Below are 25,521 nucleotides of genomic sequence, written 5' to 3'. Positions count from 1 at the left end.
TTCACTGAGATGTCCTGCAGGTGCTGAGTTTACAAAGCCATTTGGTGGTGGCATAAATCCACATATCTCACAGCCACAGGGAGAGGGCTCATATTCCAGCCCTGCTTCCTGAGTTGCTTGGCTCCTGGTGATCAGCTCTGCTTTTAGTCCTGCCTCTGCATGTGGTCAACCCACTGGCGCTTGTGCACTCTCAGAACTCGTAGAAGTGGTGCTGAGCCAGATGAGAGTGCTTGGCAGAAGGGGCTGCTGTGGCGGGCCCTGCCCTTCCTTTTGCTTGCATGTGCATTAATAATGGGGTTTCAGTGGCGGCACCATGCCCACTATGAGGATGCAAAGAGTTAGACTGCAATGCTGGGCCCTACCCCTCCCTTTGCATACTCCTTAACAATGGCGCTTAGCTTCTGTGGCAGGCTCAGGCTTCTTCTGTGTACACCCCCGGTTGCGGTGGTACTCCACTCTAGCCCCTTCAGGCTGTCTCTGCACAGCCAACCCCAGTCCTGTCCCTGGGTCTTTCCTCTAAGGCCTGAGTTTCAGCATCCAGCCCCTGCCCATACCAGTGGATGCACTGGCTTGGGCGTGCAGGGTGGTGACACGGACTGTCTGTGCAGGTCTCTCTCTGTTCTGCCTGCCACAAACCAGTTGATGTGCTCTCCTCCGAGCCTGTGAGGCTCCCTTTCTTCCCCAGCTCATCTCCACACCTGTGAGGGGGCTTCTAAGAGTGCAGGAACCTTTCCTCTTTCACAGCTCCCTCCCAGGGGTGCAGGTCCTGCTTCTTTTTTTTTCCCCTTTTGTCCTACCCAGTTACGTGGAGATCTTTCTTGCACTCTTAGGCGTCTGAGATCTTGTGCCAGCCTTCAGTAGGTATTCTGTGAGAATTGTCCCACATGTAGATGTATTGTTGATGTATTTGTGGGAGGAGGTCAGCTCCAGGTCCTTCTATCCCACCATCTTGATTGGAACACCCAACAGCTTATTTTCAATAGGCTGTTGCAACATTCTCAAGACTGGGCCTTTCCTGCTTTCCCCATTGCCACTGCTGACTTTTTAAAACTGACCTGCCTGTTTCATTGTGGACATGAGCTTTCTTGATGTGGAACAGCTGTGTAGTCCATATGCCTTCATTATCTTTACTGTGTTCCTCATTCTTTTCATGATTTGTGGAAGGTTAAATTATAGCCACCAAAGTTGTCTACCCCCTAATCCCCAAGAAACTGTAAATATGTTAAATTACATGGCAAAAGAGACTTTTCAGATGTAGTTCATGTTAAAGACCTTAATATAGGGAGAGAATCTTGGATCATTTGGGTCCAGTATAATCACATGAGTCCTTAAAAGCAGAGAACTTTCAAAAGCTAGAGACAGAGAGGATGCAGCAGCAGCTGAAGTTAGAAAGTCTCAGGGTGTAAGAATGAATCACATGCCATCGCTGGTTTGAAGATGGGGTGGGGGCTGGGTGAGAGGAGAAATGCCTGGAGGAGTGAGGTGACCTTAAGAAGCTGAGAGAGGTTCCCAGAGGACAGCCAGCAAAGGAATGGGACGTTAGCTCTGTAATTGGAAGGAACCGTATTCTGCCAACAAGCTGAATGATTCTAGAGACTTCAGAAAAGAGGTCAGGCTGGCAAACACTTGATTTCAGTCTTGTGAGAGACCCAAAGCAGAGAGTCCAGCCAAGCCCATCTGGACTTCTGACTGACAGAGTTGTGAGCTAATAAATTTGCCTTATTTTAAGTTACCAAGGTTGTGGTAACTTATTCTGGCAGAAATAGAAAACTAATGCATAATCTTTATTTGCCTTGAAGTCCCCGAAGATCAGAGCCCAAGCCTTCAATGAATTCACCTTTGGCTTCTGGTGGGGAAGAGCCAGTCAGTTTGACAATGGAGGAAGGAGCAATCCCATTTCCTGAGTATAACTACAAAGTATGAAGCAATACGCCCCTCCCCCATCCAGTTCTGTCTGGTCCCAGTAGCCCAGAGGATCCCAGACAGCACAGGCCACTCAACAACTCTTCACATCTGTCAGATTTCAGCAGAAGTGGACCTGGGTTTCCTCTCTTAAGCCAGCAATGATGTAAGAAAGAATGATCTGGACATGGAGTGGTTCCAGGACTAAAAGAAGCAAGACTGTTGCTTAAAACTATCCTAACAGGCAGAAAGTTCTCTAATCATTTAAGAACTGATTACATTTTTTCTTTTCATTGGTCGGGGTGTGGTACCCATTTCCTAAGCTCCACCTCCTGTGGTTCAGTGGGCATAGGGGTGATCTGTAGGATTGGACCAAGTATGGATTAGTGTGACCAAGGACACGCTAATCTGATCTCTGAGGCTATTTCAGACAATGGCCTTGGCCATCCCTTTCCTCTGGCCTGGATCTCAGGCTCCATTAGAGCTTACCAATCATCACCTCTTACCCCATCATGTAAATTAACTTTTCCTTACCTAAGGCCAGTTTGACAGTACCTAAACACAGGAAGGAGATGAAAGTTCAGACTGGACCTAGTTATGGTCTCCCTTCTACTGAGGACCAGAGCATCACCATAAGAGGAAAGCCCTGGGAGAGGGATAGAATCCAGAACTCAAAAAGACATAGTCAATCTTGCTCTGTTGTGCTGCGTGTAGTTGGAAGAATTTGTGTATGCACAAAGGGAGAAAGAAAATGTATTTATAGTGTGAAAATTCCCTACTAATTTGATTTGCCTAAGATATAGAAATATAAATGATTAATGGCTGGTTCCTTTGATGGGGACATGGTTTGAGGCCTGAGTGAGGGGAACTTTGAATATAACAGGCTTAGACATTAGAATTTTGTTTCATAGGTAATCGGGAAATCAATGTGTGTAGATTGAAGAATTGACTCCTTGGGAACTTTGGGTAGAAATTGCATTTTGCTTTTGTTTGTTTCAGAGAACTATATTTGAGTGTTTTCAAACCATTCAAAATTTTGTAAAGCTTTTTATATATGTAGACCAAAAACAATTCTGAGTCTGTACAACCAAATATCCTGTATATTGGGCATTCACAGACAAACTTGATAGGATAAATTGTAGCATTCATAGTATAAATGGCAGCACTGTGTGTTTCACAGGACCCTGAAGCTGACTATTAGAAATCTGGTTATCTTGGTTTTGGTGCTAACTATTCTATTAGAGAAAGGGCACAGCTTAGCTGCAGAAAGTTAGATGAAGATTAATGCAGCTAAGAATTCATCAGAGACAGGGAGAGGGATGTGACCATGGGAATAGAAGTCTCCAGGATTTCTTCGAAATTGTAGGAGGGTCAATGGATGTGTCATTACAGTGTAGGCTGGGTACAGGCTACTGCATTTGGATATGAGAAGAAGGGATGCCTTCAAAAGTGGATGGAGGACTTGGGTTGTACAAATGACTACATCAAACATGATACCACAGAATTATATTTATATTATACATTGTTTTCACATTGTAACATCCACATTGATCATATGTGACACAATTCTACTAACTTTGAGTATATATTTACTATAACATATATATATATATATATATATATATATATATATATATATATATATGTAAAACCAAGAGGCACTTCCAGTAATTCTGGCCAAAAAGGAGCATCATTTATAGTGTCTAAGCTAAAAAATAATAAAAATAAATACAACTTATCTAATATTTTTCTGTACAGATTCTACTTTATACAAAATATTTATCAGCCATTAACTGAGTCACAACAAATATTTGTGATAGGATGATACAAAGTATTGCTACATATATTAAGTGCAAGATACAGGTGAGAGGACAAGATTTATTTCAACTGCGAAATGATCACTTAAGTCCAACGCCTCACTCTTTTGTTTCTAAAAGTTGATAAATTTGGAAAGTTATTAACAAACATATTCAGGTTTGTTGAGAGTGATGAGAATTACATTGTTAAAAATTACCATGTACAGATGACATCCCTTACACTGTTACTTTGGCAGTTATTTGAAAATATTGCTTTATAGGAATACTAAATTAATCCAATACTCTGGTTTACAAATAATACAGAGACAAATATTTGGGATATGCTAATCTGAACTTTCCAATGAAAGTTTTTGTCAGGAGGAGGTAATGACTGATCAGAACAACTGCCCCATCAGGAATCAGAACATATTTTAACACCAAAAACCAAATCAAATTAACCAAACCATCCAAAACCTCAAACACTCTGAATTCAAATTAAAGTTCTTTCAGTTGCATATCCTAATATTATTATAGGAAGCCAGGGAGAGTCTCGTTTTCATTATTTTGCATTGGGAGTTTCAGAATGTCTATAAAAGCACCAATTTTCATTTTGTGATTCGTATGATAAAAAAATCTATAGGAAGAAAATCAGGGGGTAGTTGGATTCAGTGATATTTATTTCCAGTGCCTGTCAACTAACAAACTGTTCTTGTTGAAACAAAAATGGTATGCGTTCTTCTGTGAGAATGTATTAGGAATGAACTGATATTCACAAATGGAAAAAAACCCCACCATTTAAGCAAATATAATATGGCAAAAATCCTATGCACATGTTTTACAGAGTATTAAATAGTGATTTTTTTAAACTAATAAACAAATTTATACTTAAAGTCAAGCCATTGAAACACACCGACAGGTGATATATATATATATATATATATATATATATATATATATATATATATCAGGGCTGTTATTTAAAGATAGCAATACTATAGTAGTGGATTATGCTTATACATAGCTAAAATGAAATATCTGGTATAATATGGGTTTTTGAGTCATAAAAATAACCAGTTAATTTTAAAAAGAAATGTGAGGGACATTCTATCAACCAACAGCTGATATACACAAAGAAAACATCTTTAAACAATTACTTTTAATTTCACATTAAACCATCTGAATAATTTGCTAGTATATAGAAAGTAAAATTACTAGAATAAAAAAAAAAATCCTTCCCTTCAAAAAGTATTCAAGCAGCAGTTTCCAAGAGCTAGGGGCTAGTTCACATTCCAAAATGTGTAAGTGCTGATTGTAATGAAGGAAGTCAAGATTGAAATATGGATCCATTAAGTCCCTTTACTCGAGAATAACTGAGAACTAAGTTGGTTTGCCACAGAAAAGATGAAGAGGTGTCCTGGGATGATCCTTTAAGTTTTATGTAGTGTTCACTCCCAATCCACAGCTCTGCTTTTTTTTTTTTTTTTTTTTTTTTTTTGCTTTTTAGTACCATGGGCTGCACAATGAAACTAGGTGTGGTGAGTTAAAACTTGAGGTGAAAGGCATCTTGCTCCTTATTATAGCAGAAGAGAATTTGTGATGATTTTTCCTTTACTAATTTTGAGTTAGAGAAGGAAAATTGGAGATAAGTCATACTTTTCTCCTGTAAGTTTGACTTTTTCTTTTTGTTTTGTTTTAAAGAGGAAAGAATTCCCTGCTATAGTGTCTGTTTCACTTGAGATAGGTGAAATACTATTTAAATTACTTTTCTATTTGTGAATCTCAAATTTCAACCTACCATTTGATCACCTTAGCAGACAAATGTAGTGCATGTGGTTTATTGATCGGTCAGTGCTTCCTTTGTGAAAGTCAAGATTAATAAGATTTAATTTTTCTTAGTAGTGAAAGTATTTGGGTTCTTAACTGTGTTAGAGTTTAGTAAAATATGATCTTCATTAGTAAACCATTTATTTTAAAACAACCTAAACCGTGACAAATCGCTGGATTTGTCATTCCTCTTTCTTGGGATAATTCAGACTCTAATTTACACCCTAAATCTAATTAAATTATGGGGACTAAATTTATTTTTATCTATTTCATATATTATTGGACTCTTCATAAAATATTTTCCTCCCTGAAGCATGCAGAGAATTAGATAAATAATTAAACATTACTTTTTACAGTTTTCTGTTACATAATAGATCTGATTATATCAAAATGTTTAGCATCTCTATACCACGAAACATCACTTTGTGGGTTTCAATTGATTAAAAAATTTTAACAAATAATCAAATTTATTTATTTTTTTTTGCTTTGCTTCAAATAATCAAATTTAATATTCTTGGTAGTACTTACATATGATGATTTAATATTATTCTTTTTGAAGCATTTTTGTTTGAATTATTTGCGTGATTAAAGAATCCCTTCTTGATGTAAAACAATGAGGAAATCTGTCTGAACATGAACATGTTCAGTGTTTCTTATCAATAAGAAGGCGGCTTGCCTTTTCTTCTTTGCTCCACAACTTCTTAAGGAAGCAGAAATCCATGATACCAATGCCTGTCAATGTAATCAACCTTAAAAGTATGATATGGAGGAAAAACTAGCTGCCTTTTTAGATGGGGAATTTGGATTCATAAGAGCCTTAAGCACATGTCAAAAGCCAGTTCTGTTTTCCATCTATACACCATTCCTTATAGTCTTACCTGTACTAAAACAATCTATACCAGATCAGTATTTTTGAATCCGGATATTGAGTTCCACCAACTAAATAATGGCTTAATCTTCAGTTTTGTGTCTTCCAACATATTTAGCAACAAAATGCTCAATTATTTTTTGTCACTATTGTTAACCTGCTATTAGAATGATTTTGTAGTGTGAACGTAAAGATCATAGTACCTAAAACTGGTACATTTTCCTCTGATTAGAAAAGCTAAGCATAGTTTAATTCTGGAATGTTCTTTACCTAAAATGGTGAATTGGTCTCCTAATCTTAAAGTTCCATTTTGTTGGACAGATTAGAAAAATGGACTGACAGACAGTATCATCAAGGTCATAGTTTTACTTCATAGAGAAATCACCAGAGAAATGAATTACTTAGAACTGGTTATAAAGTATTTTGCTGCTTGATAGGAGAGAAGGCAATTGAAAGGAACTCAGTTTGGTTTCAGAGTATATAGATATTTTAGTGCTCAAATACCTGGAGTTGAGCCATTAGCGTTTGAAAATTTGTTGCTTTTTTCCACACCCATTAGCTTATAATTATATGGAGAATTTGATTTACTGTAGGTTATGAAAGTTTACAGAACTCTGTTTTACTGGAGCCTTCTGCCCGTTTGCAAAGGCAGTTTATTTCCAAAATTGCATATAAACCAGGAAAAGTATTAAGTGGGAATCAGACTTAGGATGGAAGAGAAGGACAATAAGACCCTTATTGTGGCTTTCAGTATTATTTTAGAAAAACTGAATGACAGGGACAGTGGAGATCCCCATACTGATATGGAAGCACCAAAAATACCTCCTAAAGCAGAACAGAAATGATAATTTGATTCTTTACTTCTCATTAGTTAGTTGTTGTTCATCACACAAATAGTTCACTTTTGTAAAGCAGTCGTTTCAAGCTTTAGACTTTATTTACAATGATAATTTTCATATCTTTATTACTTAGAAAATAATTTATGTTTTTCCATCATTTTAACAAAAAATAGGCCTGAGTCTCATGCCTTTTGCACAGCTTTTACCTTCAAAGAAAGTTCTCTGGGAAAGTGACAGGGGACATCAGGACATTGCAAATCAAGAGAGGCAGGTGTGAGGAAATTGCGATACGTATTATACATGTAATATGAAGTCCGCTTGACATACCGTCGTCTTTAGTTGTACTGAGATTGCAATGGTTGGGATTTGTTCTGGAATTCCATCAAAACGGAACAGACATAATTTCGTGTTCTGTGTTTAGAAAGCGGGTATTTTCTTAAACATAATATGAGGAAATTCCTTCACTTCTCAGGTGAAGACCGACGTAGATAAATCCCTGTACAGGCCGCTGTCTTCATCTTTGACTAAGAGCAGAACCAGGTCTTATATAAATGACAAAAATAACTGACAGTTTTAAAATATGCTGGAGTGGTGTTTGCACCAAGGAAACAATATTCTCAAGGTTGGCTTAGATCGATAACCAGAAAGACGTTCTATCGGCATGCTGGAAATGCCATCGATGACATTCTTAGTATACCTGGTCTTTTCCTTAACAGAAAGCAACCACTAGCATCAAGGCCACCAAATTCCAACTTTTCCTACCATTAGCTTCATGACTGTCCATACAATTCTTTTCCCTAAATGGGCTAGACATTCCTTCATTTGAAAGACCTGAGTTTATCTAATGGCACCTATAATTAGGCTCATATAAAAATGTAGTGAATTGCAACAAATACACGGGCACTACAGGAAGCAAGCTCTGGAGTTGGAAGTGAACACAGTAATACTGCTGTCACCAAGGACGGGGAGACCACCACTAGCAGAAAGCATCTTTTCATGTCCCTCGGCATCCTGTGGGATGTACTGGGTGTGTATGAAAGTCAAGCGCTTGAAGAATCGCCATTCCTTTTCTTGAACTGACTTTAGCTTTAATACACTGGCAATATATCTTTCTTTGAAGGAAAAAAATGATTAATCTGCCTAGACTGGTGAGCACAGTTCTGGAATGAAGAGGTTCTTACTGCTTTGGCCATGATTATTTCATGTACTTGAAAACAGAACAAAACAAAAACCAGCTAGTGTGCTTAGACCTCTACTCTGGCAGCCAGGCGGGCCCCTACTTGGGGTCATGGAGCGTTGAGGAAGCCACCAATATATGGTTATGAATGTATAACTACTCCGTCGCCATTTAACTTGCTCCATACCTAGATTTTTCCTGGACTTACATTTATTTTAGAGACATATGGCATTTGGAGCAGGGGGAAAGATTAGTTTTGTTAAGTAATTAGATACAAGAGGTATGTGAGTATAAATGCTTTTTTTCCCCCCTTCTGTTATTTGCCATGGAAGGAAAATAAATTCACTGGGGAAATGTATTTGACTCACAGTAAGTTTTGCAAACATAGAGACACACAGGGAATACTAAAAAAATGGAAAACAACTCCGTTAAGTCCTAAATAATGAAGACCTGATGTTAACTCAAAAAAAAAAATTATTCTCATTATTTAGGTAGAATCTGCATCTGTTTGATCCTTTTCATATTTTCCTACTTTTTGGGAAATTTGCCTTGAAACTATGTTTATTTTGGATTGTATTATCTTTGCCTTATTTAAAAAATGCCATGGATTATTGTATAATCATTGCTTTGGAAGGGAAGAATATCCATTTATGAGAAATGAAGGCATTTTTAATGTAAACACTCTTTTCTATGATTTGAGAGGAAATAAAAAGTAGAAATCACAAGCAAGATTTACTTGAAGCTAAGGTTGTTTAGATGATGAGCAGGCCAGGATATAGTATCAAAGGAAATGTTACAAGCAAAAAGTGTTGGGAAGAAAGGGACACCAATTATAAACATTTCTCATTGTTTAAGAAAGTCTTTCGCTTGGGAGATGTGGATCCAGAAGTTACCCAAAAGTTAGCCAGAGTTGCTAGTGAAAAAACATTCTTTGCAGCATCCTCATTTAATTGGCATAAAATAACTGTATCCGGTTATCATTTAAATTAGAACAGGTAGATGAGTGGGTGTTCACAGACCTCCATGCAAATGAACCATCCATCTCTTACTGGGCTTGGAGAGAGCTACAATGTATAAAAATGGTGATTAAAATAGAACTTTATAAAAATGTTTCCCTTTTCCCTTTAAAAAAAAAGAGTTGACTATCTACAGAAACAAAAACAAATCTTTATCAAATCTTTATATTTACATCAAGATAACTATTCATGACAAATATAATAATATGAAATAAAATATTGAAAGTGAGTATCAACTTTTTAAATAGAGGTTTGGCTCACAGCATAAACAAGTGTAGATAAACAAACCAAAAAAAAAAAAAAAAAAAAAGACTGTCAATGATAGGCCCAGTCCCCCCAAATCCCTCAAGTCTTCCCTGCCAAAAGAAACATGACAATGGGCCAGATTACAGCTAGAAGTCACCCCATCACACCGTGAGTGCAGCAGTACAATAGGGTTGTCCGTGCAACCTTTGCCACCCAAAAGCCAATCTTCACCAGGTGCCAAGAATCAGGCTTTCACTATGTCAATAAACACCAAACCCTAGGTTGAAATTTTCCCCTTCATCTCTCACTCACTCACTAGCTATCCCAGAGTGGGTTTCTGCTTGCCTTCCTTTCTTTCTTTTTTTTCTTTTTCTACTGCACATTTTGCAGCAAATTAAGACACAGGCGATCCCCATTACGAGCCATTTCTCAGGCTTTCTCTGGCGACCTTTTAGAACTGTAACCTGATGAAAAGACCTGACTTCAGCTCCTTCTGAGGTGTTTCTGTTTAAAGAATTCCATCCCCTTCCGTGGTGATTTGATTTTAGGTGAGTGACAGACAGACAGACAAACAAACAGCTCCTATACATTCATTCAGCGACTAGACTGGAAAATGTCTCAGTCTTCCTGGTTTAAGGCTGGTGACAGAGAGCCTCGAAGGGATGCACAGGCCCGTGGCCCCCTCCCCCAGCCTGCCAATCCCCTCCTTCTGCAGAGGGACTTTTACTGAAGCCAAGTAGAGGCAGGCGTTTGGGATGGCTGCCTCTTAAAGACTCTCCAGAGCGAACTTCATCCTGTTTGTTCACATGTGCTGAGTTGTCTGCTGCAGCAATGCTATGAACAACTAAAACCACAAAAATCTCTCTTTACATACACACAAATGTACATACACATGAGCATCCTTTCCATCTCTCTCTCTCATACACACACACACACACACACACACACACACACACACACACAATGTTGGCAGGATGTATAAGAATTCAAACAATGCTCTGGAACTTTCATCCCTCAGTACTAAGAGCAAAAGCTTCTTAGTCGTAACCTACATTTGCTACACTGCTTCCCGGCTAAAGCTTCACCATCTCCTTTGGAATTTCTTTTCCTTTAGTTTTTCCTTTATGATTTATTATATCACAGTGACCACTATATATCTTAACATGAATGTTACTAAATCGTGGAGCCAGGAATCCCGGCTTTTCGGTGTGTCTGTGTGTCTGCGTGTGTGTCTGTGAATATGTTTTACATGGATCTATGTGAGAGCTTATATACACACACACATATATACTTCTTCCTTTAAAAAAATCCTTAGAAGCTGGTGTTGTTATAATGTGAAAGCTTCTCTGAGTGAGAGTTTTTTAAACCATGTACCTCACTGTAAAAATAAACACATAAAATGCAAAGAATCCCAAAATGCCATAGCCGTTTGCCCATCTTCTCATATTTCTACAGTGTTGTGTCTAAGTGTTGTGCTGGCTTGAAAAGAGTCTGTGACAAGTCACTCTGTTTCAAAACGTAGCTCATTTATCCGTTGTCACTGGTTTGGCTTTGGGGTTGGGGTTTCGTCTCCTCTTGGCTTCCCCTTTTCTTCATCTTCTTCCTTGATGGCCTGGATCTGGTCTGAGGGATGCTGCTGGGGGGACTGGTCCAGGGACTGATCCTCTATGCCCGCCAACCTCTGTTCCTCCTCAATGACTTTCTTCCACATCTTGTGGTTCTGCAGAAGGTGCTGAGTTATTTGGCAGTAGACTTTTCTCCTTTTGAAAGTTTTCTTTCCTGAGAAAACACCAAATTAGACTACTTATTTGTGTGTTGAGTACGGGACAGTTTTTTCCCCTATTCATAGGGGTCAAGTACCAAATGGATACATATATCTATCAATCACTTGATGTGTATATTGTAATAATCATTTTTGAGAGTGGGGAAATAAGAGGAAGATGGCATGAACCATTAACATATCATTGAGACGTACTGTGAACAGTATTTAATATCTGGTAACGTAACGTCCAGTACAAGGTTTTGTATGTTTCGTGGAGTTATTACTCTCACTCCATTCAGACTCTCAAGATTTGCCACATAGATTATTGGAATAATTCCTTGTTACGTGTTCCTCTGCTTTGTCAACCAATTCAACTCACAAAAGTCTACAATATTGATTTTTTAAAAAAGACAGTTTTGATAGTACTGTTCTGTTTCCTGTGGACTAAAAAATTAATTTCAAACTCCTCTAGCAGGGAGCTTTGACTCTAGTGGGAAAATAGAGAGTAAACAAGTAAGGACAATTACACTGAGTTGTACAAAGTCTTTGAAAGGTGGCAGAAAGAGAGGGAAATGACTTAGCTGGGAGGATGCTGCATGATGATGGTGGCTTGGACTAGGATGGGGACAATGGAAACGAAGATGAGTAGATAAATGTGAGATACATTTGTGAGGTATAATCAACAGCACTTGGCAACCGGTTAAATGTAAGGAAAATAAATAGAAGGGAGGAATCAAAGACAACCCTGAGCTTTCTGACGTGAACAGCTGAGTGGCAAGATGTTCTGAGAAAGGGCACATTAGATGAGCAGACTTGAGGCGTATGTTGCACATGAAGTGTCTGGGAGACCTCCAAGTGGAGAAGCTATTCTTTTCTAAGCACAGAATGTAATGTACCTTCATTCAAGTGACCATTTTAGACATAGGCCGAGAATTTGGAAGTTAGACAGATTCTCACATTGGATTATAAACTTCTCTATGGACAGAAGTTTTTCCCCCTTTTGCGTATATATCTGCAAAGCTCCAGACTTTAGTTAGTATTCAGTAAGAGTTTACTAAATGAATTATGTCCTCTCTAGTTTCTGTTCCACAATTCCAAGTACATGGTGAAGTGTTGACAAGTGATTGATTGATGATAAAAATAATAAAAGTATGAAAATGTGGTCCACAGGAAATTCTGATCTGAGACTGCATTAAAGAGTTAACAGTACAAGTTACCAGGATGATCTGCAAGGAAATTTGAATTTATTTAATGAAGTAGTAATGATTTACCATGTAAAATCTGGAAGGAAAAACAAAAGAAAAAAAAATGGTAACAATAACAAAAAAAAAGGAAAAAAAAAGCCGATTGCTTTTTCCACCAAAATTTCCACCAAAATTTTTGTGGAAGTGCTAATGATTCCTTCAACAGTTTTATTATTAAAAAAAATGTCTTGTACCTTAAAAGATGATAAGATCAATTTTTAAAACATAGTTCAGAAAAAGGACACCGAATTATTTTGAATGACTTTTGAACCATACAGACACATAAGGAAATTATTAAGTTGGATGAATGCCAGGGTGGGGGGGGGGGAATGGATACAGGCAGACTCATAAGCAAGAATTAAAAAAAAAAATATTTACTATATTCATTATCTTATTCATGAGATGGACCCATCAATCAGCTTATATTGGTCACCTACTAACTGATAAGCATTTTTCTGGATGCTATGGAAACAAAGACCAATGAGTCTCAGAGTTTGCCTTAAAGGAGCTTACCGTCTATAGGAGAGAGGGCCCAGAAGGTCAGAACTGAAATAAACATGCTATGTTTTATGATGGACCTAGATAAGTGACCAAGATGGCCTTAATGTTCCCCTCATCTTCACTAAAATTCAGATAGGTTTCTTCCAGACACTAGGACCCTGATCTAAAACTTGTAATTGCAAATTCTTTCTCTGCCCCTTGGTAATGTAGATAAATCTCCCGGCCTCTAGCCAGTTTGACAACCCAGGAAACATCTTGCTCAAGGACCTGGGAGCCAGCCCTTTGAGATGCAATTATTAAGAAAGATAGGACCAAAAGACAACCCTCAGAATGGGAGAAAATATTTGCAAATGAAGCAACTGACAAAGGATTAATCTCCAAAGTTTACAAGCAGCTCATGCAGCTCAATAACCAAAAAACAAACAACCCAATCCAAAAATAGGCAGAAGACCTAAACAGACACTTCTCCAAAGAAGATATACAGACTGCCAACAAACGCATGAAAGGATGCTCAACATCACTAATCATTAGAGAAATGCAAATCAAAACTGCAATGAGATGTCATCTCACACCAGTCAGAATGGGCATCATCAAAAAATCTAGAAACAATAAATGCTGGAGAGGGTGTGGAGAAAAGGGAACACTCTTGCACTGCCGGTGGGAATGTGAATTGGTTCAGCCACTATGGAGAACAGTATGGAGGTTCCTTAAGAAACTACAAATAGAACTACCATATGACCCAGCAATCCCACTACTGGGCATATACCCTGAGAAAACCATAATTCAAAAAGAGTCACGTACCAAAATGTTCATTGCAGCTCTATTTACAGTAGCCCAGAGATGGAAGCAACCTAAGTGTCCATCATCAGATGAATGGATAAAGAAGATGTGGCACATATATACAACGGAATATTACTCAGCCATAAAAAGAAACGAAATTGAGCTATTTGTAATGAGGTGGATAGACCTAGAGTCTGTCATACAGAGTGAAGTAAGTCAGAAAGAGAAAGACAAATACCGTATGCTAACACATACATATGGAATTTAAGAAAAAAAATGTCATGAAGAACCTAGGGGTAAGACAGGAATAAAGACACAGACCTACTAGAGAATGGACTTGAGGATATGGGGAGGGGGAAGGGTAAGCTGTAACAAAGCAAGAGAGAGGCATGGACATATACACTACCAAACGTAAGGTAGATAGCTAGTGGGAAGCAGCCGCATAGCACAGGGAGATCAGCTCGGTGCTTTGTGACCACCTAGAGGGGTGGGATAGGGAGGGTGGGAGGGAGGGAGACGCAAGAGGGGGAAGAGATAGGGGAACATATGTATATGTATAACTGATTCACTTTGTTATAAAGCAGAAACTAACACACCATTGTAAAGCAATTATACTCCAATAAAGATGTAAAAAAATAAAATAAAACGGGTAAAAGACAAAAACAAAAAGATAGGGTCCCTATCACCGATCTCTGTGGGTAGGAAGGAGCCTAACTTCAATAAGCACCAATTAGCAAACAAAAATGGCCTAATCACATTGACCAACTCCCCTTTAAGATCCTCAATACTTTTTCCTTAGCTCATTCCAGCGTGTAAAAACTCTCCTGCCTTTGTTTTCAATGGAGTTGAGTCCAATGTCTCTCTCCTATTTTAATAGTCTTGAAGAAAGTCTTCCTTACCATTTTTAACAAGTATGCAGTGCAATTTCTCTCTGACACATCAAAGTGTGGCAACATCAGGTACTCAACCTGTGAGGGAGTAGATAAGACTTTTTCCAAAGGACATGACATTTGAGCTGAGAGGTAAATTATGAGAATTAAATACATTGGGTGGAGAACGGGCTGGCAGCATTCTAGGTATGTGAGGGGCATGTGTACAGGCAGAGGGCACGGGGCCCTGGAGCATAACACCAATTTCTTCAATTATAAGATTCTTAACAAGGGCAATATATACATAAAATAAAATTGAAAAAAAATCTGAATTCTTTCTATAGAAATCAATAAAATATATTAATCCATTCAATTTTTAAGAGCAAACCTTTAAAATTACTTTTCTATCAAAGCTATCTACTTGTCTATTTCTACATTGTTTTTATTGTAGTGAAGTTCAATCTTTACATGTTAATATACTTTTTAACCTAATCCTTTGAGTCAAGCGAGTTACAGATGATCACTGGGTGAAGGATGGACTTGAATCAGTCACAGCACATGCTCTACTGCTCAAGGTGATTATTCCATCCAAAAGTTACACAGGTTCACGGTAGTGCGTTCACAGGGAAGAAGCTAACAAAAGCTCAACTTTTCTCTTTTTCCTTTTGGGGCAGCCCCCATGAGAGCAGCTGTTCTCTTATTAATGCTGCTAAACCTCTCTGGAATTAAATTGAATAAGGTGACGTAGAAGAAAGTTTGTACCAAATAAATTTGCGTAGATTAGAGTCTGCAGGTGGTCTAAAACATGCCTGTATTGAGAGCCAAATTGTTCAGCACTGGAACCTTTTGAAATGAGAACAAAGATCCTTTCATTGCTCAAACTCTAAATGCAGCTTAGTACTTCATTAGAAACCTCTTAGTTTGCTGTAGGAATCTTTCAAATTTAATTATGAGGTGGGGAAAAATGCCTTCTTTACCCAGGATACCATATTGCAATATCTTATTCTGTGTTTCCTGAGAGACCTCCAAGTTTTGCAAATTGCTGAAATTATCAGTGCATATTTAATTTACATTTTTTTCTGAAATCTAAGTTTCAGGTTAAATCAAGTTAACCATCTCAGTCAATATGAATCCTGAAATTAAAATTACTAAGAGTCAGTAACACTGGAGTTAAAACAAGGAGACCTGGGTTTCCTTTCTGGTTCTGCGGAATCCGCCTACACCTTGGGTTGTCAAACTTCTGAGCCTCAGTTTCGACTTTTGTAAAATGAGGCAGCTGAACTGCATGATCACTGATTCCCCTTCCATTTCTAGAATTCTGTTATTCCACGTGGCCAACTTTTACTAGATACTAACACTGCCCAATATTTATCATTTTCTTTGCTATAAAGGCATAGTTCAAATATAATTTTCCAAAAGCTATGGTTATCAAATCATTGTTGATGATGTTTTACATTTGAACGTAAAGGTGACCAGTTGACTTTTAGAAGCCATTAGTAAACAGAATCCACAGAATTCTCATTCCTGCTTTAGTGAGCTTGATTAAAAATGGGAAGGTCAGTAGAGTAACACACCAGAATCTGAGAGTCAGTATGGCCACCCAACCCTACAGAACAGAGACAAATCGAATATTTGGTTGGTTGTTGTATTTGCTGCTAAAGCCAACGCTGACGAGTTGAGCCTGTTAAACCTCCTGACCTGGGTTCTTCAATTCTTGATGCCTAGATTATGTATGTGTTGCTTCAATGTATTTGAGTTCAAATAGCAAGCAAGTAGGGCCCACGGGAACAAAGCTTTCCCAGAGGCTCAGCTGACCACACTTTCCAATAACATTCATTCAGTGGAAAAACTGTCCAGTCCTTAGTCAGACAGCAAATTACCTGGCTCTTTGAATGAAAAAAAAGTAAAAACGTAAAATTCATGCATGTTTATTAAATGAGAAAATGAATAATCCATGAATCCTATCTTGGCTCCTACCTCTGAATCCCAAGATCAGCACAAACTTTTTAATAGACATCTTTTGATAAGCATCAGAGGAATAAAATAAAATTACTTTGATAATAGAATATTGAAGGAAAACAACTTTTCATTTTCCTCCCATTCTGTATAAAAGTTAATATACGGGTTAGACCTTAAGCAAAAGTCTGACCTAAAGCCAAACTTGCCCCGTCTCACCAGTCTATGGTTAATAATGAGTTCTTTATCTCTGCTTACGTGAGCTTACGACAAGGCACTTATATGAGGGCAAAATAGGTTAATACACACGTTAGAATATCTCTTTACCTAGATGGCCAAATGAACGAAGTCATGCATTTCCCTGACTGTGCTAAAAAAAAAAAAAGGGAAAAAATGATCATAATGTCTTTCATTGGTAATATTTTTGGTAAGGGCCTTGAAAAATATCAATATTAAGACTGAACTTCCTTTATGAAGGTAGATAGGAACCACGTACTATACTCCCATGAACATAGGAACAGTATTTGTGCAATATCACTGTAAGCGTTATTGGTTTTCCTAATTATGCTATTAGGGCTTCCTCCCTATGGCAGGAGAAACAGTGGAGAATATTTCAAGATGTGAAGAAAAATAATCTTGATTTTATAGACAATTAAGTTGAACAGATTAGAACGGCTACATGATGCACTCCAAATCAATGATGAGATGTGACCACTTCTCACTGTCACTATTGCCACTACCCTGGTCCAAAGCCACAGTCATCTCTCACTTGGATAATTTCAACAGCCTCTTAACACACTGCCCTGCTTACACCCTTGCTCTTACCCCAAACTCGAGAATATTCTCAATGCAGCAGTTGAAGCAATCCAGTTAAAACATAATTTGAATCAACTAAGTCTTCTGCTCAAAACCTCTGATGGCTTCCCATCTTACTCAGAGTAAAAGCCAGACTCCATACTGTGACCTGCAGAGCCCTACCTTCTAACCCTCCATCATCTCAGTCCCCACTCCCTAGCCCCCTTCCTCTGCTTCAGCCTCCCAGCTCTCCGGACGCTCCTTGAACACCCAGCCAGTGTCCACGTCAGGACCTTTACACGGTTTGCTTTCCTCTCTCCTTGAAATGCTTTGTCCACATCTCTTTCCATGGATCACTCCTTCCCTTGCTTCTTTCAGGTTTAAAAAAAAATTCTCTTATTTAGACCGTCCATGGCTATCCTAAGATTTTAATCTTTCTGCACAATATTTCATATCCTTCTTATTTTTCATTTTTATTTTTAAACTCTAGCATTTATCAGTACCTAACATATTACAGATTTACTGATTTGTCTTTCTTAGTGTCTGCTGACCCCACTGGAATATAAGTCTAAAAGGGCAAGGATTCATCGATTTTTCTTTTTTTTTTTTGTCTGATTTGTTCATGGCTCTGTCTTTACAGTCTAGAAGAATGCCTGGCACAGAATAGGTGCTTACTAAATATTTGATGAATGAATGACTGACTACTACCTCTTACCACTTTAGCACCTCCCTCGAAGCAAGCCAGGAAGAGTCTATGGCTGGTCTAGATAGTACCTGAGATTCCTAAAGCATTCAGATACTCTGAAAAATAGGCTTTGATTACTTAATTGTCTTACTTCATAACAGAGAACATACCTTTTTATGAACATGGTATTATAATAGATTCCACAGTCTGTAATTTCCATTATCATGATATTGGGGAAGGGGGGGTATCCATAATCACCGCAGCAGGTGATATTTGGACTCAGCTATGAAATTCGCGAGGAGCATCAAACTTATTGTGAACCTAAGTAAGAAAACAATCCTAGGAGAAGCACATTCGAGAGAGATTCTATAACTTACTTGGAGATTCACTATTTTTACAGGTTTCCTCTTCGTTTGGTGCTTCCTCCTCCTCTTCTTCTGGGTCATCGGTGTCTCCTGACTCATCACTGTCTTCCACCCATTTCCCTGGCATCAGTCCTGCTGAATCATAGGAGTTGCAGAGAGGACCCACAATGTGCGAGATGAAGGATTCCTGAAGGTTGGCCAACTGAGGAGCAGAACGGTCCATGAAAGGGCTTATTGGTAACCCGAGGCTGGCCTCTTCATCACCCTAGAAATAGGAATGTAGCAGGAACAGTTAACTAGAAAGGCAAACGACAAGGAAAGTGTAAAATACCAATACAGTCACCATTCCCTTGGCATCTAAAATTTGCAAATATGCAAGAACCCAGGCATACCTGTGAACTCTTTCTTTCCTGGACTGCTAAGAGATTTTCCCCACATTACTAAGATTCCTATCGGACTGCTTTGCTGCCATTTACCAGTTTGGTTTGGTTTTTGGTTTGGTTTTTGACCAAGGGGAAATACAAGAAATGGTTTAATGTCTAAGCAGATGACCTTTCTCATGACACTAGTCATTGTTCCTTATATTAGAGTATAAGTTAGAATATAAATGCAATGCTGAATATAAAAGGCAATGCTGGATATAAACATCCAACAAACAGATAATCTATCATGTTTTCCTTTTGTTTTGCCTTGGCTGCCAGGAATTTTAAAGTAACTTATTCCTCAATTAAAGTTGCTACCTCAACCCGGCTTTGGGTTGAGTTATGTCTTCTGTGATTATATAGTTTCTGATATTCTTATTTATGTTTAACAGTACTACTGTATAAGTGTTTACTTTGAACTGATTCATTTCTAGAAAAAAAAAATCAGATTGTAAACCAGAAGTTACCTAGCAACATTAATGAAGGAATTATACCAAAATATCAACAATGATTATGCCTATGTAGCGGAATTATTATAACTGGATTTTCTCTTTCCTTTACATTTTTTCTATATTCAGTATTTCAGGATTGATTATGAATTTATTCCGAGGAAAGGCAATACCTTATTTTCTAGAAAGCACAAACATTTATTTTAAATATAAGTCCTATCTATAATGCTCAAAAAAGTTCTTTCTAATCTTTAACAGTGTCCAGGGAAAGGCGATGTATTACTTAATACTTGCAAATAACTTTATCTTAGCGTTTTTACGCTTACAGTTTAGTCCAATTTTTGTCATTTTTTTAATCCTCTGATTAAAATTGGCCAGTGCCTTTTCTGATGGCAGCATGAATATGCAATAGACTGATCACGCCTCAGCTTTTGGAAGCTTTAGGGAATTTATGAGCTGCCTCAATATGGATTAAGAGAAATAGTTAAGTTAGTTACCTGTTCATAAAATTCATTGACGATACCCTCTGTCCACTGAAGATGGAGCTCTTTAAACTTAGCTGGCCCATTGATATCAGCCAACTTTATACACATTTGACAAACCAGCAGACGATCATTTTCATTGGTCCAATCTATTCCAACTTCATCATTCACCTGTTTGAGGGACAAAGTTAAAATGGGTTCTGATGCAATGAAAGCAAAAGTTGAACAGGAGAATAAACAACAGAATATTGATTGTCTTCCTACCATGTGCAGGTTAGAATGCCAAGTAACAAGAAACATCTCAGCTGTTTCAAATAATGTTATTGGCTTAAATAAATTAATAGTAAAATAGATCACCAAAAAAAGTAAAATAACAAATGATGGATAATTATTAATTAATTAATTAATTGAAAAGAAATGCTATTTAATATTAACATAGGTTTTAAATTACTATTAAAATGTGGCTACAAATAAGAAATTTTGAGTTAATATTTGGGCATTTATGTTTGATGTATGAAATTCTGCTTCAGGTTTTTGACCTTTGCTACTGCCAGGTAATTTCTGTTAGCATTCCACGGAGATGAGAGCAAATTAAATCAAACAGAAACACAACGATAGTTAGAATTCTATTATTTCTCTGTAGTGCCAAGTATAATCTATACAGACAGCACCTCAACGTATCAGGTTTCCAGGTTAGGACCAATGCCTAAATATCCGCTTCTGGTTAAACATTTCATTGCCTCTCATTTTCACATTTGACATATATGAGGTGACAGCAGTGAGTTTTTGTTCAACACTTTGATTCCATGACTTCTTTCAATGTGGCCAGAAAATGAGGACTGGTACAAATCTAGTTACCTTGGCATTAAATTTGGCTACGAAGTCAAAGTGTTTCTTCAGGTCAGTGGCCAAAATTGCTTCAATGACAAGGAAACGGAAATGCTTAAATTCCACATGGTCAAGGTTAACTAAGAAGTTATATTCCGGCCGGGACATGAAAAGATTCCACGCAGCAGCTGCATGATGGTTCTCCAAAACTGAACGATCGTTATAGAGCACCGCCTAGGCAAAGATGAGAGTGAAGAGTTCAACTTTTTAAATTAAAAAACAAAAATAAATGAGAATATGCAAAGCTTTTGGAATCCGCTTTTATCAGGGAACACAGGAATGTACCCTTGTGGCAGCCGGTTATTAAGAAGCACTTACTGCTGTACATTGCTTACTTTTCTTGGTTAAATTTCCTTTTTTGTAAGATAAAGTTCATTTCCTTGAAACGTTAGTTCATTTCCTTGAAACTTTATTTCAGATTCTTGCAATTGAAGGGCTTAGAGTTAGCTTTTATCAGATTATTATTATTATTTTGCAGGGCACAGGAATTTAACCATTAAAATATGCAAATATACTAATATTCCTAAGAAGTAACTCAGTTACTTCCCACATCTAGAATGACTGACTTCCTTTTAGTTAAATACATATAACTAATACAGAGGAATGGAATCCCTGAGGAGCCCATAATTCAAAAGATTCTTACCCCACCATCAGCCACAGGAAATATCACCCCCTGTCTACTAATTGAAAGTATATAGTAAATATCTACTTGTTTGAAATTCTCTAGTACTGCTGAGGGATGCTGCAAAGGAAAAGGAAGTTGCCTAAAAAATGCTTGGAGACTAGTGTGGTAGATTTAGATGGAGGGGAAAAAAGGTATAAGGACAAAAAAGACCAAGGACATGAAAATTGATATTTTATGAATATTAATAAATATTAATTATCATTGCTTGCTGATCCGTAATCATTAATCACAGTTGAGAGGCTGGGAATAGGTTGTGTCATGAGATACCAAGTGAGGCAACTGAAAATGCATGTGTATGTAGGAAAATTGAACGGTATATGGTGTTGGCAAAAGGACTTGCTTATCTTTAGGGAAAATGTACTCTGGTGTATGAACGGCACAGTGAAAGAAATTACAGTAAGCAGTGAGGAAAAAAAATCAGGATATTTGTATTGTATACAGATTGGAAGAAAATTCTAGACTAGTCTATAAGAGAGGGTGTGGAAATGGAGGAGAATGGGGAAAAAGACAAAAGGCAAACGTGACCAAAAAAAAAAAAAAAATACTGGACCAGATTGGCCTCTAGACCAAGATCCTCTAGAAAGAAACAAGATCTTGGGATCTTTAGTAACGTGGGTCCAGCTGGTTAAATCAAGGAGAAGCTTACTAAATTTAATTATATAGATGGAGTTGCCTAAATACTTAGTGATTAATATTGGACTTTAATTTACATGCCAAGATGAACTTCTTTAAAGTTACTGTTTTTGGAGTACTATGTTCAGGTAAAAAATTTCCCTTAGGTGAATGAAATAAATTGATTTTTAATTCTTCCTAACCAATAAAAATGCCATAAGAATAGTAATTGTTATAATGAATATAGCTCAAAGGAATGGGATTTATATCCAGAGGAGCCTTACATTCTTAATAGTCTTAAATTTATATCCAAAGAAACCTTTAATTCTTAAATTAGAGAACCAAGAAAGATTTGGTTCTCTAATCTTTTCAGAAAGAAACTTTTGTATAGGTCAGATTTTCTTCGTTGGGGAAGTTCATTAACATGAATTCAAGCGGTTTTTCTTCCTAAGAAAATTGAGAAGGGATCCCCATGGGTGATAAAGTTGCATATGCACCATTGACGACTTAGAACAAACCATGATACCTTTTCAAAATGAGCATGGTCTCTAAGAATTTTATCTCAGGGCTAAGTATAAACAGGCACCACGTGAATATGAGCTAAAGTGAAAGTCAGATTTATCAAATTAATTTTCTAAAGAGAAATCTCAAAATTGAATTATTTCCCCTGATCAAAATTGAAAGATTTACCTGAGGGGCACTAGTTGCAACCAGGAAAGCATTAGTCCTTCCCGGGTGATCAAAATCATGCATGGCTGCAGCCACATACAGGGCCATCAACTCCAAGGCAGGGATATTTCCAGACAAACATCCGTATTTATCATCTGGCACGTTACACATTTTTGAGAATACATATCCCATATGTCCATGTGTAAACCCACTGTCAGAATCTGAGAAGAGACAATGAAGATAATAGAGCTTTTAAGAAAGTATTAAACTGATATCATTTGTCTTGATTTCCTTTTTAAAAAAACCACTCTTCTGTTCCCATAATTTACAAGGGAGCACAGAGGGACTTCATACGTACCTGAATCGCTTGCTGATCCGTGATCATTAATCACAGTTGAGAGGCCGGGAATAGGTTGTGTCGTAAGATACCAAACAGCGTGTAAGACATCGGTGGCATGGATTCTGTTATGGTCTGTAACCAATGCAAAGGAACAGTCATTCATCTGTGAACGCCGGGGTCCGAGGACCAAGAGTGCCACCTACTGGATAAAGAGTTTAGTCCTCCCATTTTAATACCCCAGTGAAAGACAGCCAAATATTCTAGGACAAATACTCTGTGATTACTCTTCCATTCCTCGGTAACATCGAGAGTAACAAGAAAAAAATACAGCAATAACATTCATTACACATAAAGATGTCTGAAATGAAAAAAAATCTGTCTAGAGTCTACCAGAAACCTAACATATGTAGGAAATGCACTCTCTGAATCCACTGTGATGTTTACCCTTGTTCTTATTCCCATGTTCCTGTATAAAACTACACAGAGGACTGGAATAAAAGACCCATGATATACTTAACCTAGATCAGACCAATGGTCTCTACCACCCAGTATCTCATCTCTGATAAATAGCATCTAAATATAATTCGTGAACTGAACATAGTATTTTTCTTCTGTATCAAACGTAAAACACTGTAATAAAACGAATCACACATTTTTTTATATGTATACTAAATCCACAAAGCAAAAGCAAAAGCAGAATCGATAATGTTCTCTGATCTAGAAATTCTAACTTGGGAATAAAGTTCTAGGAAATACCTAAAGAGGAAAAATTAAAACCTCTTTGTATAATAGTGTAGGGAGTTGAGCCATTCTGAAGAGTAAAAGCTAAGGGGGAACCAAATCTCCTAGTTATAATGTCATTACCATGGGAAGGGGGTCCTATTTTCACATGTGCAGTTCAGCTTCTAGGGAACCATGACCAAAGGCCCACTGTGCTCTTGGCTCACCTTTCTCTGTGCAATTTTCCCATGTTTTTCTCTTGTTTATCTGGCCTTTCAAAATACTTCATTGATTGGTATGCTTTACCCTAAATATGCTATCTTTACACATTTTATTCCTAATGACCAACGATGATACAGTTTCCTTCTCTAATGTAATAGATTACATCTCTGAATAATACTCAACAGATGAGAAGCAAAAACAGAAGAGAACAAGCAGAATGATAGTGGGAATTTGAGAGAAACACCTGTTCCCTGGTCGGGGAAGAATGAAGAAACTATGACATCTGTGGTGTTGGTGGCACACAGGAGAACGTGGGAAGACGATGCCTATGTTCCTACATTTCTGGAACTATTAGGAGTCAGTCTTTAAGCTAAATCTTGGGTGAACACTCCAGGAACTCACTGAGGGGCTGTGAGGTCTTTAGTGGATGTCTTCAGAAGAGCTTTGAGAAGCAGATCTCCTAGGCTCCCCAGGGGTCAACAGCAAAACCTGTTCACAGTCACTGCCAGAGGTGAATGCGGATATTACCTAGTTTCCAAAGAACAATTTTATTCAAACTGGAGTCTCTATTTCTGTATATGGACTATCTCAAGTGATTTAAGACAATTACATTTTATGTCTATACCTGTGCCATGTACGAAGTTGATCACGGTAGAAGTTTCTAGATCTACGACAGATCTTTGTCTCTGCTCTGACATTTACTACCTGTGTTACTGAGTGAGTGACTTGAAACTTTAAGTCTCATTTCCTTATCTTAAAAATAGGGAGACAATAATAGTGCCTATTTCATAGTCCAATTGTGAGAATTACAGAAGGGAACCTATTTTAAAGTGGCTGGTATATAGGAAACTTGCCATTGATGTAAATATCATTCACATAAAATACATGATTCCTCTTAAAACAAGATGACAGATTAGCACAGATGACCTGTTTTCTTTCAAAATCAACGCTGGGTTTGTAAGAATAGAATTGAAGAGCTAAAATAAAAACTATGCTAAGCCCTGGGCGAGGGAGAAGGCAGTGATGACCTGGTAGAGGAAGAATATGCAGCCTGGTCAGAGAGTGTCTGGGGCTATGCTGGGAGGGAGCTCCTGGGTTAAGTTCTTTTCCCTTGTGGCAAGCTGGGAAGATTACTGTGTGGATGTAATCACCATTACCATTGCAAGTCAGGGAAACCTGCGCTTGTGCCCAGTATCACAAGGGTGGGTGGGTGTTAGTATCAGGGTGCTGGCCGAGCCTCTTTGGGGTGAGAAATAGACAATACCACGTACAGGTGAACTTGTTGCTCTTGAGTTATCCTGCTTCCTGCCCTGTTCCTCACCCCAAGGTCCAGGTCCAGAAGGTTTGATAGGTAAGTTTTATAAACTTGCAATGAACAACTGAAATGATTTAGTGCTGAAAATGTAC

At 37.8% G+C, this 25,521-nt stretch overlaps 1 protein-coding gene across 2 annotated transcripts in view; it reads right to left on the bottom strand.

The window, feature by feature from the left end:
• Window positions 1-7,227: 7,227 nt before the first annotated feature.
• PDE3A (phosphodiesterase 3A) overlaps window positions 7,228-25,521 on the bottom strand; it is a 306,484-nt gene continuing 288,190 nt past the window's right edge. For both annotated transcript variants that reach the window (XM_067695839.1, XM_067695840.1), the window contains exons 11-16: window positions 23,191-23,304; window positions 22,854-23,053; window positions 20,837-21,040; window positions 19,994-20,149; window positions 18,638-18,890; window positions 7,228-11,447 (exon numbers count right to left, since the gene is read on the bottom strand). In XM_067695839.1, the coding sequence (XP_067551940.1) occupies window positions 11,206-11,447; window positions 18,638-18,890; window positions 19,994-20,149; window positions 20,837-21,040; window positions 22,854-23,053; window positions 23,191-23,304 (1,169 nt within the window). In that variant the 3' untranslated portion in view covers window positions 7,228-11,205. The remainder of the gene's footprint in view (window positions 11,448-18,637; window positions 18,891-19,993; window positions 20,150-20,836; window positions 21,041-22,853; window positions 23,054-23,190; window positions 23,305-25,521) is intronic.

The sequence above is a fragment of the Pseudorca crassidens genome, chromosome 11 (genome assembly GCF_039906515.1).
Source record: "Pseudorca crassidens isolate mPseCra1 chromosome 11, mPseCra1.hap1, whole genome shotgun sequence".
Lineage (NCBI taxonomy): Eukaryota > Metazoa > Chordata > Mammalia > Artiodactyla > Delphinidae > Pseudorca > Pseudorca crassidens.
Note: the sequence above shows the minus strand (reverse complement) of the source record. Positions and strands in the feature narration are given on the sequence as shown.